Source organism: Liolophura sinensis, chromosome 13 (assembly GCF_032854445.1).
Source record: "Liolophura sinensis isolate JHLJ2023 chromosome 13, CUHK_Ljap_v2, whole genome shotgun sequence".
Taxonomy (NCBI): domain Eukaryota; kingdom Metazoa; phylum Mollusca; class Polyplacophora; order Chitonida; family Chitonidae; genus Liolophura; species Liolophura sinensis.
Genome location: NC_088307.1, coordinates 2,770,532 through 2,788,252, shown reverse-complemented (window position 1 = coordinate 2,788,252; position 17,721 = coordinate 2,770,532). Strand labels below are relative to the sequence as shown.

The window sequence follows — 17,721 nt, the reverse complement described above, 5'->3', positions numbered from 1 at the left end:
AGATGGCTTTGGCGGCTACACGTGCGTCGGCTCTCACATTTCGTGTTATAGCAGAATGTTCAACTACGAAAGCCCGAACGAGTGAACTGACTCTACCTCATGCTGTAGTGGACACACCTGTGTTTATGCCGGTCGGCACCCAGGGAACCCTGAAAGGATTGCTACCTGAGCAACTGAAAGCTCTAGGTTGCAAAATAATGCTAGGAAACACCTACCATCTGGGGCACAGGCCGGTATATATAGATTACATGTACTTCTTGCCTGACAAATTGGGATATTTTTAATCACAATCAGTTTAGTGACTATTTATTAAATATTTAAAAACACTTTAATTGTGAATTAATAGTTATGGGAGAGTTAAACTAATCCCATACAAAAGTATATGGCATATGGTATGTTGACACAGAACAATAAAACACAGAATCTTTAATATTAAACAGAACTAGGAGGTTGTAAAGTTTATGGTGTTGCGTACACAACTGTACAATTCTCAGTCTGTGATTTCTCAGGATATATGTATTCACACCGAAACTATAATATATGTATAGTCCATTGTTACATACGCCTACCAGCTAGCTGTTACAGAATAACCAAGGTAATTCTTGAGTCATAATGGTGCAAAACAACAGTCAGATAAATCAGTCTCAATCGTGGTAAGAGCATATCATAGTAAACATGGATGTGTACTAGCTATTATGTCACATATTCAAACTTGGTTAGCATGCTATGACAGCACAATTATATTGATGAACTAGAATCCTCAAATCAATGTGGAAGCTGTGAGTTAAAGTCCAGCTGGTGTTGTCTTCCTCTCTGGTCCTACGTGGCAATTAAGGTCTGCCATCTACCTGTGGATGGTCGTGGGTTTCCCCAGGGCTGTGCCTGGTTTCCTCCCATCATCATGCTGGCCATTGTTGTATAAGTGAAATATTTTCGACTATGACGTGAAACACCAATCAAATAAATAAATAGATAAATAAATGCAAACTGACTGTTATACGATATTGTGTATATTGTAAATATGTTTAATACATACAGGGCCCCGAGTTGTTGGAGAAGGCGGGTGGCTTACACGAGTTCATGAAATGGGACAGAGCTCTCCTCACAGTAAGTAGCTATATGACAGATTGATTTGATTGACTGATTGTGGTAACCTTGATCAACGTTCCGTCAACTGTAATCATGTAATATTGTGCATTAATTTCACACCTGTGCAAGTTGTTCATGTTATGTATATTAGAACATTGCCTTGTGTATACCTGTGCACTGAGCACTTTAGAATAAACTTCGAACTTCAGTCTTGTAGAAAATATATTGCTCATCAGGGTGGGAATGAACTCTCCTGATGTAATTCAATGATGCTGAAAGAGAATTGTAAGTTTAAATCTGGAATATGCGGATCATCTTGGTAATTTTTCCTGTTTAAGACATATTTACATGATCGGAAAGCCTTGATAAACAGGAAAATGATAAAAACATAAAGATTAAACAAAATGAAAATGTATTTTTTTAGATTTGTTTTTATTTCTTTTTTGTGTTTTTTAATGTCGATTTTCCCTGATACATGAAATAAACTTGGTATGGCCTAATCCTGACAGGACATGGAATGGAACAATTATGAGGCATTAACCAAGAATTAATTATGAATTGATTTGTTCGCCTTCCTGTTTCAGGACAGTGGGGGGTTTCAAATGGTGTCCTTGCTGAAGCTGGCAGAGATTACTGAGGAAGGGGTGCAGTTCGAGTCCCCCCATGACGGCTCCATGATGATGCTTACTCCAGAAAAATCCATAGAAATACAGAATTCTATTGGTATAACAGTAAATATTCTATCTGTAATTTCTTAACATGACCAGGGGCCAAGGAATGTTCTAGTTCCAGCTGGTGGCTCCAAGACCTTAGAAGTCACAGGTTCAGATCCCTCTCACGCTGTTTTGTCTACAGAATTAAGTCAGGGCGTTTATCAGACACATGTGATGAAATGTGGTAGTTTGCCCCTGGCACTCTCGGACCATTTCGTCTATGAATAAATAATGAAATCTTCAAATTGTACAAGATGATCTTCCCAGAGGCCAATCTATAACAATACATGAACCTGGTAAAAGCACATGAACAAAAAGAAGCAGTATATGCAGTTCTATTTTGTGAAAAGAATCAATAATACATCATCTGTATATCAGCTGAAATTCTAAAATAAATAGACATTATGTGTCACAATTTACCATGTTTACTGGTTGAAATAATTTTTCAATTTTTGTGAGCTCTACGCATAAACTTGATTCCAACAAAGTTTTGTGAATATTGCGCCAAACACAAAATATATAAATAAGTAGAATGTTAAGAGCCATGATGCTCAGATATTCTGTAATGCTATAGATTTTTTCTAAAATCAAATAAATTCAAAGGTAGTGTATCTTGGCAGTAGTGGTAGTTAGTGTATGATGTTCTCACCATGCCCTTTCCTGAAGGCCATGACTTAAGACTGGAGGACACCTGTATATACATGTCTTAAACTTGTTACAGGCGCTGATATCATAATGCAGCTGGATGATGTAGTACACAGTACAACTACAGGCCCCAGGGTGGAGGAAGCTATGAACAGGTGAATGTGGAACTCTTCTGCCTCCTCACTAGTGAAAGATATTTGGTTTGATCAGCTTGTGATGTGCTGTTGAGATCCTGCGATCCTAAGCATGAGGCCAGGTGCCAGTTTCATGAAGTGTACATAGTGTTAAATAGCCCTTAGCTGAGTGCTCTTCATAGCAATGGCTGATTCCACGAATCCTTTTCTGAGTGAAGTGAAAACTCGACATACAGTCTTAAACTTACCTCTTGAATGTTATCCTAAAGACAGATGAGTCAAAATTTCAACTGCCAGTACCAAAAACTAAACTTTGTGAAGAGGGTTTAAGTTTTGACACACCGGTACTGTAATTCCTTAACCTTTTCACGTGTTTGCAAAGTGTTTATTCAAACATATTCTGAGGACATGATTACAGTGTAGTCTTGTTTTTCAAAATCAATTTAAAAAAATGCAGAAATCTAACTGAAAGTTGGTCTTTCATAAACAAAAAGGTTGAGGAATTAGGGCGAGTCTGAAAATACTTTTATGGAATCAAATCCCGTACAACATACAGTGTCATAGTAGTTTTTTAGTGTTGCATTGTACTTCACTGAAGTGCACTTCATGCAAACAAGCCCCTGAGTTCAGTTGAATGGGAATGCTGCTTTGTGGTGAGAGGCTCAACTCCCAATGGCTGGCACACAGTGTACAGGTTTAATCCTGGTCATTGACAGTGAGTTTCTGGATCCGTCCACTCTCATTGTCCCTGGGGTCTTCATGGCAGTAAGTGATTGACAACGCTCGTGGCCGAGCCATTCCTACACTCTAACGTTTATTGAAGACCACTTATCTTTCACCAGTATGGTGTTGTCAGTAACTTGCCAAAGGTTGGTGGTTTAATGTAGGCTCTCTAGTTTGCTCCACCCATTTGTTATTTGATTGGTTTGAGTTGTTACACTGTGCTAGCACGCTAACCAACTGAGCCACGAAGACCCCCCTCGACCATTATTTATTTAAGTGAAAGATTCCTGAGTGTGTCATTTCCAGCATGAAAATATGTTCGATTCTCTGTTGGTTTATTCTGTCAACATAAAAATTGTTGTTTACAATACTTCCTTGTCTGCCACTGGTTAAACCAAATAATGGTCAGTCTACTTGGACTATGGCATCATGGGGTCCTCTGTTGGCCAGGTGGTTAGCATGCTAGTGCAAGATATTGACTCAGGAGCCTCTTACCAGTGCGGCTGATGCCAGTTTAAGTCGAGCTCATGCTGACTTTTTCTCTGGTCATATATGGGAAAGTCTGCTAGCAACCTGTGGATGGTGGTGGGTTTCCATCAGCCTCTGCCCATTTTCCATTGTAAAACTGCGAATCCAAGAAATAACTAAGTATGTGGCATCATGTCTGGTGTCTTTACTATGAGAGTCTGGTAAGGCAAACCCAAAGATTTTGTTGGCAGTGAAAAACACCTGCTAAAGGTGAAACGATCACATTTTAAACCCCATTCAAACAAGTATAATGGTTTAAAGAATTCTGTTGCTTGACAGTATGAGATTTGAATAACACAAGCAGCAGTTTTTTTTGGTAGTCCTGTCACCTTCCTTTACAGTGGCTACCTTGTTCAGAGATGTTTTTGTTAGTCCTGACACCTTCTTTTACAGTGGCTACCTTGTTCAGAGATGTTTTTGGTAGTCCTGTCACCTTCTTTTACAGTGGTTACCTTGTTCAGAGATGTTTTTGTTAGTCCTGACACCTTCTTTTACAGTGGCTACCTTGTTCAGAGATGTTTTTGGTAGTCCTGACACCTTCTTTTACAGTGGCTACCTTGTTCAGAGATGTTTTTGGTAGTCCTGACACCTTCTTTTACAGTGGCTACCTTGTTCAGAGATGTTTTTGGTAGTCCTGTCACCTTCTTTTACAGTGGCTACCTTGTTCAGAGATGTTTTTGGTAGTCCTGACACCTTCTTTTACAGCGGCTACCTTGTTCAGAGATGTTTTTGATGGTCCTGGCACCTCCACCTTCAGTAGCTACCTTGTTCGAAGATGTTTTATACTAGGTCTATTTTTAATGCACCAAAAATGTCTAATTGTAACACCTGGGTGTCTTGACTTCCAGGGCCTGCAGTGTGCATGCTTGTTTTATTTGCTGGTAATGGAGGTTCCATGGGGATTGCATGCTTTTGTAATGCTGATTCAGTTCAGCATAAACAGTACTGACAAGCCTGTAGCACAACCTTTTGGGTACAAGCTATTGTTCATGGTTGTGAAAATTGTAGATATATAAAGGGGTCTGGTTGTTTTTCTTACTTTAAAACTATTTTGACTTGATATTTGATGCATGGGGTAGGAGTCAGTTAACAAGAAATGATGAATACCACTTTTGTTTTTTGTTTTGTTTTTTTTTTTGTTCTTAGAACAATCCGTTGGTTAGATAGGTGCCTAAAGGCACACAGAAGACCACATGACCAAAGCATATTCCCCATCGTACAGGGAGGGCTTGACCCAGAGCTAAGGAAGACATGTGCACAGGGTAAGCAGTTCAGCTATGACCTTTTCATAGGCAGGGATCGATAGAACGTGGCTCATGAGAAGAAAGAAAGTTCAGACTCTTTGATCAAGAAAGGTAGAGAAAGTGACAGGTCAAAAAAGTATTTTTCATCACATTTACTGTAACTGTAACAAAACTTAATTTACATGAGACAAACAATGGTGAAAATTGGAAAGTGAAGTATTTGTAAAGTTGAGAACTTCCTGGGTGTCATTTGTGCCCCTAGCACCAGCATCACGAAACGATCTCGGACATTTGTCAAAATTTCAATCATTAAAATTGGTATGTTCCTTCCCTTTACTTCAGCTGAAATTTGTTTTGTAATATCTCAGCCAGAATTCAAGTTGTCACATAGTATTTGGCCTTGGTTATGTAAAAAAATAAGTTTTAGGGTGATTTGAAATTTTGACTGTTTAAGTTTAAGATCACTTCGTGATGGAACATGGTGAGACAGGTAATTGGTAAATTAATATCAAGAAAGGTGGCCTAACATTTTTCACAAACGACATGATATTGTTGGACTGTGTTTACCTGTAACTGATGACAAAAGAATTCAAACTCCAAAACTCCCCTGTGAAGTCCATGTGTGTAAAATTTTGTGAAGGTGTTTATCTTATTGAGAGAAGAAAGTGTATTGAAATGGACCGCCGTTACACAATCAATTACCTAAAATTTCACCCCGAAGTCCATTTCTTACACAATGTTATTTTGGTGCTAAGACTAAAGCGAGATATGCTTTTCTAAAAGTATATCATCCAGTCGTCAGACCAAATCTTAAAAAATCTTTCTAAAATCTTTCAGAATCTGAGTCACAAAATTAGTCACATGGTCATGGATAAAATTGAAGTCAGGTAGACATTCCTCCCTTCATCAGTCACATCTGTTAGCGGTTTTATTAGGTGTCTTTCACAGTCATATTAATGGAGAAGTACTTAATATGGCCATTGTTTTAAAAATGACAAAGCTTGGTACCTTATTTCAGACTTCTTTACAAACCACCATATGTGTAAAATTCTTGTGTATGGTATCTAACAACAATATATATATATATATATATATATATATATATATATATATATATATATATATATATATATATATATATATATCGATGTCTATAACTTCATCAGATAGAGGTGGCTTTGACAAACCCATTCCAAACAAAACAGCTTAAATATTGCTGCTGTGTGATTTAGTTATAGCTATTCATTTCTTCATTAAGTCTTTCCCAATCCTCTGCATTAACATCTCTCTCAGTCCTCAGACAATTTGCTTTTATTCAGAGTTAACCAAGCGAGATGTCTCAGGCTTTGCATTGGTGGATTGAGTGGAGGTGAGGAGAAGGCTCAGTTCTGGAGAATGGTAACACTTTCCACGGATTACCTCCCTTGCGACAAACCTCGCTACCTCATGGGAGTTGGGTGAGTCACCATGGTAACAAAGCTAAATCTAGCTAGGCGTGACATAGGAATAGGCATAAACCTGCAGAACCCTTGCCAGCGGCTTCATCATTGCCTCATCAGTCTAGCTTTTGCTGCTTTGCTTGTGGCTGTAAGTCAGCCAAGGGTGACCACTGTTATTCCTGTTAAAGCAAAGAACACACTATCGTGGAGTACGTGTCAGATAAAAGACCATTAAATATTACTGGTAAAATAGTTTGATTTTATTTTTTTATAATATTGCTTGACCTTGTAAAATGCATGTAAAACTTTGGATTCTACTGTGCCCTTTTCTGACCATATTGGGACCAGTGATGTCACCTCAGCTTTTTGTCACTTGACACACAGAGATCGATATATTTCATCTTTCAAAATGCAGTGTCATTCAGAACTGTGAATGCATTCAACAAATGGACCTAAATGAACGGTTTCAAGCCAAAATATTGCTGTGACGTCTCTGATACTCTCTAGGTCCCAACAGAATACCATAGAATCCTATGTTTTAAATGCACTTGAGTTTTTAAAAACTTTTTAAAAAATAAATCGAGCTATTTTATTATTTATACATCAGTGAAATCCCAGTATTTACTTCAGTGATAAAAATGATATCTTTACTAGTTAGATATCACTTTTGTTATCACATTTTGCTATTACACTGCTGGAGACCTTGACCGTGACCCACGACTGTGCACTTCCGCACAATGTGTAGTTCACCAAAAAAAAAAAAGAGTTAGAAATTCTTCATGTGTATAATTTATGTAAATACCTATATTGCATCAGCATTAAGCACCTTTGTAGAATGTATAATTACTTACAGACAGCGTTTAAAACTGTAGAAAGGTTTTGTGAGCGCGGATGTGAACGAAATGGAATAGAATATGAATAGAATCAGAGAAATACGACGAAGATGGCACATTGCTTATTTTTTCACAGATGCAACAGATAAACTGATACGCATTTATATACTTGTAGAGGAAATGTCAGGATATAAATATTGTACTGTGAAGGTTGAATATCATAAATATTGTTCTGGTGAAAGGTAGAAATGATAACCCAATGATTCGCGTGTCGTGGGTAATCATTTCCACCTCTCACTTGAACAATATTTATGGTATTCAACCTTCACTGTGCAATATCCTCTATTTCCTGGACAGTGTTTAATGGTCGTGCATCTGATAAATACTTTATTTTAGTTCTTTCTTTGCCTTTAATTTCTATAAAAGACGATAAAAAATACATGCATGTACATGCAACTTCATATCACTTTTTTGCTGAACTTTGGTGCAGTAGTATTTTGATTTATTTGATGGTTATTTTACACCGTACTCAAGACTATTTCACTTTAATATTTGATGGCGGCCAGCTTATGGATGGCCTCAGAATTTGTTTGGCCTTCATTGAAAATTTGTTCATGAAGTGTAACCCAACTGACCCTTCTAAAAAGTCACCCTAAAGTTTTCATTGGGACTTTGATGGATGTTTATATTTTTTTGTCACCCATTTTAATTTCTTCTAAATTCTTGTTGTTGTCATCAGACTGACTGTAGTTTTTCTGATAACAAAGAATATTTTAAGGAGGGCCTTAAGCTTTTTTCTCTGAATGGCTTTAAAACAATGAGCTAGTCTTTTTCATGTATACAATGTCTGTCTGTCTTTCTCACGTTTATTTTCTTTCTCTTCAGGTTTGCTGTTGATCTTGTGGTGTGCTGTGCCCTTGGCTGTGATATGTTTGATTGTGTCTTCCCAACCAGAACAGCAGTAAGTTTCTCCATTTTCTTTCGAACCAGAACAGCGGTAAGTTTCCGAATTGTGTCTTTCCAACCAGAACAGGGATAAGTTTCTCCATTGTGTCTTCCCAACCAGAACAGGGATAAGTTTCCCCGTTGTGTCTTCCCAACCAGAACAAAGATAAGTTTCCCCATTGTGTCTTCCCAACCAGAACAGCGGTAAGTTTCCCCATTGTGTCTTCCAATCCAGAACAAAGGTAGTTTCCACATTGTGTCTTCCCAACCAGAACAGAGGTAAGTTTCCCCATTGTGTCTTCCCAACCAGAACAGCGGTAAGTTTCCCCATTGTGTCTTCCCATCCAGAACAGAGGTAAGTTTCACCATTGTCTTTCCAGAGAGAACAGCGGTAAGTTTCCTCATTGTCTCCCCACCCAGAACAGGGGTAAGTTTCTCCATTGTGCCTTCCCAGTCAGAACAGTAGTAAGTTTCCCAGTTGTCTTCTCAACCAGACAGGGAGTAATTTTCCTCATTATCTTCCGAGTGAGAACAGCGATAAATTTCTCCAGTGTGTCTTCCCAACCAGAACAGGGGTAAGTTTCCCAATTGTATTCCCAGCCAAAACAGCAATAAGTTTGTCCATTGTCTTCGCAAACCAGAACAGCAGCAGGTTTCCCCATTATCTCCCCAACCAGAACAACAGTAAGTTTCCCCATTGCGTCTTCTCAATCAGAACAATGGTAAGTTTCCCCATTGTCTTCCCAGCCAGAACAGTTTTAAGTTTCCCCATTGTCTTCTGACCCAGAACAAAATTTCCCCTTAGTGTTCCCAACCAGTACAGTAGTATGTTTCCCAAATGTTTTCCCAACCAGTACAGTGGTAAGTTTCCCCATTGTCTTCCAAACCAGTACCATGTCAAGTGTCCACATTGTCTTCACAATAAGAACTGTCGCAAGTTTCCAAACTGTCTACCCAACCAGAACAGCAATGTTTTCCCATTGTGTCTTCTCAACCAGAACAGCAGTAGGTTTTCCCATTGTGTCTTCTCAACCAGAACAGCAGTAGGTTTTCCCAATTGTCTTCCTAACTAGTACAGAAGTATGTTTCCCCACTGTCTTCCCAACCAGTACAATGGTAGGTTTCCCCATTGTCTACCCAACCAGAACAGCGGTAAGTTTCCTGTCTTCCCAACCAGTACATTGATAAGTTTATCTGATGTCTTCCCAACCAGAACAATGGTAGGTTTCCCTGTTGAAAACTCTCATACCTTTCCAAACTGTCAAAGCCAACCAGAATGGCAATCTTTTCCCTTAGTTTCTCTGTATTTTGTTTTGTCTGTGAAGACCTTAGGGAACAACATTTTCATTGTAAATTTATTGAGCTACCTTAAGTAAATAGCCATTATATCTTCAACAAGAACACCGGTTTCCCCCATCATGTCTTCCTAGCAAAAACGGCATTATAATGTTTCCCTTATGTGTCTTTACAATGACAACACTGTTGGCAGTAATGGTTACTGCTGGAGCTTTCCTGGCATTTTGCCAGGGAGGTTATGCTGTGACTGGTTTGACTATGGCTTTATACAAACTTTGGCAGTTAGCAGATTTCCTCTAGGACCTGCCAATAAGCCAGACAGTCATCACACAAGTACGAGCATGTTACAGTGCAGAACTCTTGAGCACAACAGTCAGTGCTGAACGAGTAACAAAATAACTGTAATGATAGGATTTTAAACAAAACTCATTATTAGCTGCATGTGATCAAACCAAGACGAATTGTTTACAATCAATGATGTCAAAAATCTACATGCATCTTGCTTTATTGTCAGAGATTTGGAACTGCCCTTGTGGCAACAGGCCAGCTCAACCTGAGGAGTAAGTCGTTCAGCTCAGACTTCCGTTCGATCGACGAAGCATGCAAATGCCTAACCTGCCAACGCTACACACGCGCTTTTCTCCACTCAATCATTAATCAAGAAACAGTTGCCTGCCAGCTTCTAACCATCCACAATGTGGCTTACCAGGTAAGCCTTAAGGCATCTAAATACAATTTCTCACCTGCCCTTCTGTTTTTGCTAGATTCAAGATATGATTTTAGCAGAAATGGCTCATATATTTTTGTTAGAGGGTACAGAAAAAACTGTTTTGCTGGGGTCTACGAATACTTTGTTGGAGTGTAGGATTGCTTGGATGGAATCAAAATGCTTGCTAGAGTCCAGAAATGCTTTGCCCTGAACCCACAAATGGTCTGCTATGAAGTGTTCTAGAGTGGGTTCAGAAATACATTTTCAGTTAAAAGCAAGAAAAGCTGTCATATACTTTTGAACTTAAAAAAATTTGAGGACAGATGAAGTGAGTGATTTATTATGACTTGTTAGTAAATTGAGCATCCTTATTTTCTTACATTGCAGCTGAGTCTAATGACGAAAATACAAGAAAGCATCAAGGAGGACAAATTCCCAGAGTTTATCCAAGACTTTTTTAAAACACTCTTTCCAAGTGGAGATTACCCTGAGTGGGCTGTTGAAGCGCTGGACAGTGTCAATGTGAAGTTAAAACAATGATACCTACATATAAATATTTGTGCTGGTCACAACTACTTTATGTGTTCAGTTCCATTTTCCTTGTATATAACATCAAATAAAAAACAAACTGTAGACTTGAACACTTGTTTGTTTCCAGTTAAAATGATTTGGTTTTATTTTACATTTGTGGTGATATTTGTGTTGATCCTAGCATTTGAGTGGTTTCCAATAATAAATTTTCATCAGTTCATCCACAAACGGCAAGCCAGTTTCTCATAAAGATGTCTTCTGTCTCCTCGTTGCACCATCCAAAAGCCTAGTCCACCCAAAGCCAGAGTCCACTCAGGCCATACGGAGGTGAACAGTGATTTATGGCTTTTCTTATTACCAGAAAAGTGTCAGTTGTTGTTGTTAATGTCAGCTGCTATCAGAGCCATCTGCTTTTGTCTTCTTGGCATTTCCAGAATTAACATCTGAAAAAGGAACAAAGTAAATCTACAGAGAAAAAGATACAACCAACACTGAAGTCACACAGTTACACTATACTGTTGACCGTGACATATCATCAATGTGACTACTGTGACCTCGTGCATATCAAGTCCAATTCATGCTGTTTTCCTCTCTGGTCGAACTGATTACGGTCTGCCAGCACCCTAAGGATGTCCGTTGGTTTCCCCTGGGCTCTGCCCTGTTTCCTCACACCAAAAAGAAATGATCAAGATAGCTGTGTAAGGAAAATTTAAAGAAAAAGACCTCTACAAATCGAAGTAAGCATCACAAAGTAGACCACTATTACTATGCATAAATATACTTACATTTTCTTTTTAGATTTTGTTTGAAGAGTAAAGGCATTGAAACACTTGAATTCTAAGGTAGGCTTAGGGACCATGCTTTCAGAGTTACTAAACTCTGACATCACAGAAAGTTTTTCCAATTCTAATCCCAACACTGAATGTTGGAATAGCCCCTTTTACCCATGAGTAATAGATTACTGATAAAAGATTCCCAAAAATTTCTTCCTTCTGGTGAATATCAGCAAAAAAGGTGATGTGGCATCAGAGTTCCTAGATACTGTCAACATCGCCCATAAAGCCCATCTTACTATTCAAATATATCAATGCCTTTCAACACTCTTAAAATAATTTGAAAAATAAATGAAAGGATTTTTATGCATAGTTTTCAGTTGTTTGTTGAACCTTACTTCACATTTTAGCTTTCTTTTACTTTAACCAAGACATTTGTGATACCTTCCAAATATGAAAAATGGTATTCCAGTGATTACTCAGATCAATTTCTAACAAAGGTGAAAAATCTTCTAATTTAGGGGCTCTTAGATGAACTAAAAAGTCTCATTTTGTATAGTCCAAGTTTTTCTCTGACATTAAGTGCGGCAAAAATCATGGTGCAGTTAGCAGTCCTTGTAGAGGCTGTCATTACAGAGGGTGACTTTGGGCATTACCAAGGAACGTTAAGCACTTGCCGCCAATTAAATATCCCATTAACGTTCTGCTTGTGATAAATCAAGAGACGAAAAAATTAGGAACATGTGTCTGCAAATTTCAGACCGAAGAGACCATTTTGATGAGTAATTTTTTTTTATCAAACGCCGTGACAAACTGCAATGGCAACTGCATCAGGTTTTCAAATGTAATGCGCTCTGTTCTATCCTTAGTTGAACAAAACTTTGCCAAACCCAGCATCAAAGCAAACTCATGCTCTCAATTTTGCTAAGGATTTGTGTTTGCCTAGACTCTTAGTCGTACCGTCTGTAGAACGTCTTTTCCGATTTCCTTTCTCCTCACTTTCGCCAGTATCCCCAGTTGTTGGTTTTAAAGGCTCGGTGACTGGATCGTACGTTGCTGGCGGTGGTATTGCGTTAGAAGAATAGTTTATGGGTTCTTCTTGTTCTCTGGTATCGTCTTTAGCGAACTTTTCCCAGTCTATGTCAACTTTTGCATCTTTATTCAAAAATTCTGGTTTCGCTGACGTCTCAAGAATTTTCTCAGCTGACGGTAGTTTTTCTTTACGTCCATTCTCTCCAACTTCACTTTTTGAGATGAAGGACAAGTCAGAGCCTTTAGTCTCCGGCTCGTCTTTTTCATTTTCTGAGTCGTCGTCTTCCCCATCCACATCTCCAAGTCCGCCGAAATAAGCGAAAGGATCTCTTTTCTGCCGGTTTACATCTTCTTTCGTTTTTGACGCCATTTTCCAGCACTCAACTTTGTGACCTCCTTTGTCTGAAGAATTACTATCCAGGGAGAATACTCGGGGCAACATACCTGACATCAATATCTATTTCACTACAATCTAAAAAAAATAATAAATTAAAAGAAAAATGTGTCTATGCAATGTTAACTACATGGAGGTACATGGAGTTATTTCATTTCATTTCATTTTTTAATCACCATAAACCTTAAATTAAATACATAGGTATATATGAGTGATACATTTGGTAGGAATAAAGCTCACAAGATCTTTTCCTATCCTATGAAAAGTAGAATGTTATATTATAGAGTATATTCATAGATTAATGGTAATGATATTACAGGCATATATAGGCATATGTGGTAACGAATCAGGAAGCATAAGACTTTAGGAAGAGGAACTTTAGGGAACTTTTTTTTTTCATTAACCTTCATAAGCAACCAAAATGCATCTTAATCAAATTGCTCAAGGTCTGGATTTAAAAAGAGATGTGGAATTTATAATACACAGAGTGGTGGGTAGTTTATTCCATTCTCCAGGGCAAATCGTTCTTAACGAGAAGTATGATAAGTTCGTTCTGTACATAGGTCTATTATAATCCAGTTGAGTTGCTCTAGTCACATAGTGATGGGTAGCAGAATGCTTTAACAGATAAGTTTCGAAGCTATATGGCGGCAATAAATATTAAGGGTGACTGAAACCAGTATAAACCTTTGCCAGATACCAGACAAATGTACAGATGGACCACAGAGAGCTGGTTTTGAACACATTATCTTATCTGTTAAGGGTGTAGCCAGCTACCATACACAGTGAGCCAACAGCTTAAGCTTTACACCTAGATAGTGTTAATATGAATACCAGCAATGTAGTTGCAGTTTTTTCTTAAAAGAAACCCTGAGGAATAGGGTCTATAGCAAAACCCAGGATTCCAAAGGTATACCTGTAGGCCTATTGACAAATGACATTATTTCACAAATATACTAATGTGTCCTGAAACACATCTTTGCCAATTTCCATAAAGTTTGTCTATTGAGGTGACATTGAGTCATGCAGATATAACGTCAGGTGAGGCAATTTTCCCCGATATGACATGGAAAGCATTGAACTTGTGGCCAAATGTGAGCAATGACAGGTGTTCCTGCATGAAAGGTCAGGCAAAAGTGGAAATGACAGAAATATTTTGTTTCCATGTCATCCAGTGAGACGTACGAAAATGTATTAATACACTGCAAAGTTTGCAGAAATAGGGGGAAAACAATCCAAACAACCTTGATCACTATCATTTTACCCATTTTTTAAAATAAAAATGTTCTGACACTGTTGTAGCTTTTGGATTGTATTGTGGCCCTCTAGTCAGATTATATGAGTCTTTGGAGCCAGAAGCCTCTCACCAATGCAGTCACTGTGAATTCAAGTCCAGCCCATGCTGGCTATCCCTTCGACTACATGTGGGAAGGTGTTCTAAATACCAGCAGATTGATGGACATGGGTTTCCACCGGGCACTGCCTGGCTTTCCACCCACTATAACACTGGCCCCAGTCAAATAAGTGAAATATTCCTGAGTACCAATATGGCGTTAACACGAATCAAACAAATAAACAAAATATACGAGTTTTTGACTGATATATGTCTGAGCAACGTCCCGAAATCACTAGTGAAAGGAATTTCGAAATAACCTCGCATGAAATACCAATAACAAAGCTGTTTTTCAATTCATACGGTACAAAACTCTCAGTCTTTATTTAAGTCGACAAAATAGGCCTACATGTGAATCACACCACAGCTGTTGTACAATAGTAAAGTTTTTACCTGCTGGAATACAAAACCCGTAAATCTGAAATTCTGATACAAGTAATAAAAGTAAAAGAGAAGTTCATCTGGACAAGCTACCTCATTCTTAAAATAGGTTGACAAATGGTAAACTTCATATCTGTCTGTTATTAGGCCATCCGATTGTTACATTGATCAGTATTTGTCCTTACCAGCTTCAATTCAGATTTTTGCAAGATAACAATGTACAATGTTCTCACATTCTTAAAAACAATTGTTAATCTGATCATTTTAAAACCAACTTTATGTTAATCTGAATTTTATAAAACAAAACTTTATGTTAATCTGACCTTTATAAAACCAACTTTATGTGACTTTTATAAAACGAATTTAATGTTAATCTGAGGCTGAACATATTCCTCTTAAACGACAGCGGCTGAAACAAATCTTCAGTCAAAAATGAGAATAAGAACTGGATTTGAACTTGAGACTTGTCTGACAATTTTTATATTTCAATAGGCTACCCACAGACGTTATTAAAACAATTTCAGCAATTTTGTGAAGATACATGAGAATTCTGGAGAATTAACAGATGCATGTACATGACTATATGGCCAAACACATCCCAGGGCAATGTAACAAACAGCTTGGTTAAATCACAGATTGTGATATTAAAATATGCTGCCCCATCAAATCACTTCAACAGTGTATAAAGTCCCTTGGTTCCTCTGTGGCCCAAGGTGGTTAGCACGCTATTGCAGAGCAATGACCCAGGAGCCTTCCACCGATGCAGTCGCTGTGAGTTCAAGGCCAACTCATGCTGGCTTCCTCTCCAGCTGTACGGGAGAAGGTCTGGCAGCAACCTGCAGATGGTCATGGGTCTCCCGCGGGTTCTGCTCGGTTTTCTCCCACCATAATGCTGGCCCTCTTTGTATAAGTGAAATATTCATGAATAAGTAGAACACCAATCAAATAAATAAGTAAAGTCCTCAAAATCCCCCCAAAATCACGAACACAATCATAAGTCACATAGCATATGTATGTATGTATGTATGTAACAGAGGCAGCTTTCTTGTTCTTTACTTGCAGTAACTAATGAGCACTTCCCTCTAGCTCAGTTGGTACATTTCTGCCTTTGGGCTGCAGCGATCTGAGTTCAAGTCCCAGTGTGACAAACTTGGGAAATACTTCTTTAAATGACCTAAAATTCTGACCAACCAAGTGCATCTTTGGAAACAAATAAATGTAACAAGATATTACTTTTAGAGCTGAAACTTACATTTGTCTAGTAGGATATCATCCTACCCTTCCAAACAACCTAAGAACACCTTTCTAAAATCAATAAAACTCTCAGATTCTGGAAAAATGATCAGCTTAGTCATGGACGAAATTAGAGGTCACTTAGGGTACTACCCTGATCGCTTGTTGCTCCAGAGATCTAGCAGTCCATTCACTCCTCCTTAGTACATCACACAAACCAGTCCACAAACACACATTAATTCACATGTATATACTGTAGATGTCATCACTCCCTTTTTCTCCTCACATCCCAGACAATTTGTAGAAACTGCTTGTCACTCTTTTTGAAGCAGAACTTCCAGTAGAATGTCCTTCACTACAACTGTCTACAACACTGAGAATACGGTTTGTCAGCAGTTCTCTGAGATTTTGTACTATTAGGCCTTGAATTTGTAGCCCCTGCACTGCCTTTCCTTTTATCCAATGGACAACCAGTGGAGCCTGTATCAACATTTCCATTGGTTAATTTGAATCGCTGCTACTGGACTCCATCATTTTGAGTTTGCTTCCTATTAAGACGAATTTTGCCTTTCCTTGCTGAAATGGAGAGTACAAAACATATACTTATTTTACTTACTCATTTATTCATTTGAGTGTAGCATATTTTTTCAGTTTTATGGGTGAAGGAAACAGAATGCTTGGGTAAAACCACTGACTTTCAGCATGTCACTGACAAACTTTCAGACATAAAGACACACATACGCACCCCACGCTGATGGAAGAACAATGGTCTTCAATTAACATTAAACATCGCAAGCTGTCACATGAGCGTTGTTGACCTCTTTACTGACATCAATGCCCCATAAACATTGATATTGGTTTTACTCAACATCTTGTTCCCAACACTTCATACTTCATATAAGATAAAAATGCCTGAGAAACCTTGTGTTCCACTGATTAGTTTAACGTAATACACAAGTAACATAACTCCGAAAAAACAGAAGACTCATTTGAAGTCACTTTATGTTGCCATCATCAGGAGAACAGTTCTGATGATGGCAAAATAAAGTGCCAAAATATGGAGTCAAAAAGAGTCTTTCATTTTTCGCAGTTACAATACCCATGTAATACCCCAGTATATGGATTGAAGTAGTAGTAGGCATTGTACAGTCAATATAACAGTATATGAATTGAACAAGAAATACCAGTAGGCATGTACAGTCAATATAACAGTATATGGATTGAACAAGAAATATCAGTAGGCATGTACACTCATTATAACAGTACATGGATTGAACAAGAAATATCAGTAGGCATGTACACTCATTATAACAGTGTATCGACTGGACAAGAAATACCAGTAGGCATGTACAGTCATTATAACAGCATATGGATTGAACAAGAAATACCAGTGGGCATGTACAGTCATTATAACAGTGTATGGACTGGACAAGACATACCAGTGGCATGTATAGTCATTATAACAGTGTATGGACTGGACAAGACATACCAGTGGGCATGTACAGTCATTTAACAGTGTATGGACTGGACAAGACATACCAGTAGGTATGTATAGTCATTATAACAGTGTATGGACTGGACAAGACATACCAGTGGGCATGTACAGTCATTATAACAGTGTATGGACTGGACAAGACATACCAGTAGGCATGTACAGTCATTATAACAGTGTATGGACTGGACAAG

General features: G+C 38.2%; 2 protein-coding genes across 2 annotated transcripts; one reads left to right on the top strand and one right to left on the bottom strand.

The window, feature by feature from the left end:
* The first annotated feature begins 2 nt into the window (after window positions 1-2).
* Window positions 3-10,857, top strand: LOC135480281 (queuine tRNA-ribosyltransferase catalytic subunit 1-like). Its single transcript, XM_064760080.1, is given in 10 exon segments — window positions 3-233; window positions 1,039-1,107; window positions 1,674-1,812; window positions 2,524-2,602; window positions 4,979-5,094; window positions 6,396-6,422; window positions 6,425-6,533; window positions 8,234-8,309; window positions 10,104-10,298; window positions 10,686-10,857. Coding segments are annotated over 10 exon segments (1,194 nt in total). The 3' UTR covers window positions 10,839-10,857.
* Window positions 10,858-10,965: 108 nt separating this feature from the next.
* Window positions 10,966-13,004, bottom strand: LOC135480283 (UPF0690 protein C1orf52 homolog). The gene is made up of 2 exons (XM_064760082.1): window positions 12,563-13,004; window positions 10,966-11,272 (listed from the first exon to the last, which is right to left on the bottom strand). Exons 1-2 carry the CDS (start codon window positions 13,002-13,004, stop codon window positions 11,217-11,219), a joined length of 498 nt encoding a protein of 165 aa, XP_064616152.1. The 3' UTR covers window positions 10,966-11,216.
* Between the last annotated feature and the right edge of the window lie 4,717 nt (window positions 13,005-17,721).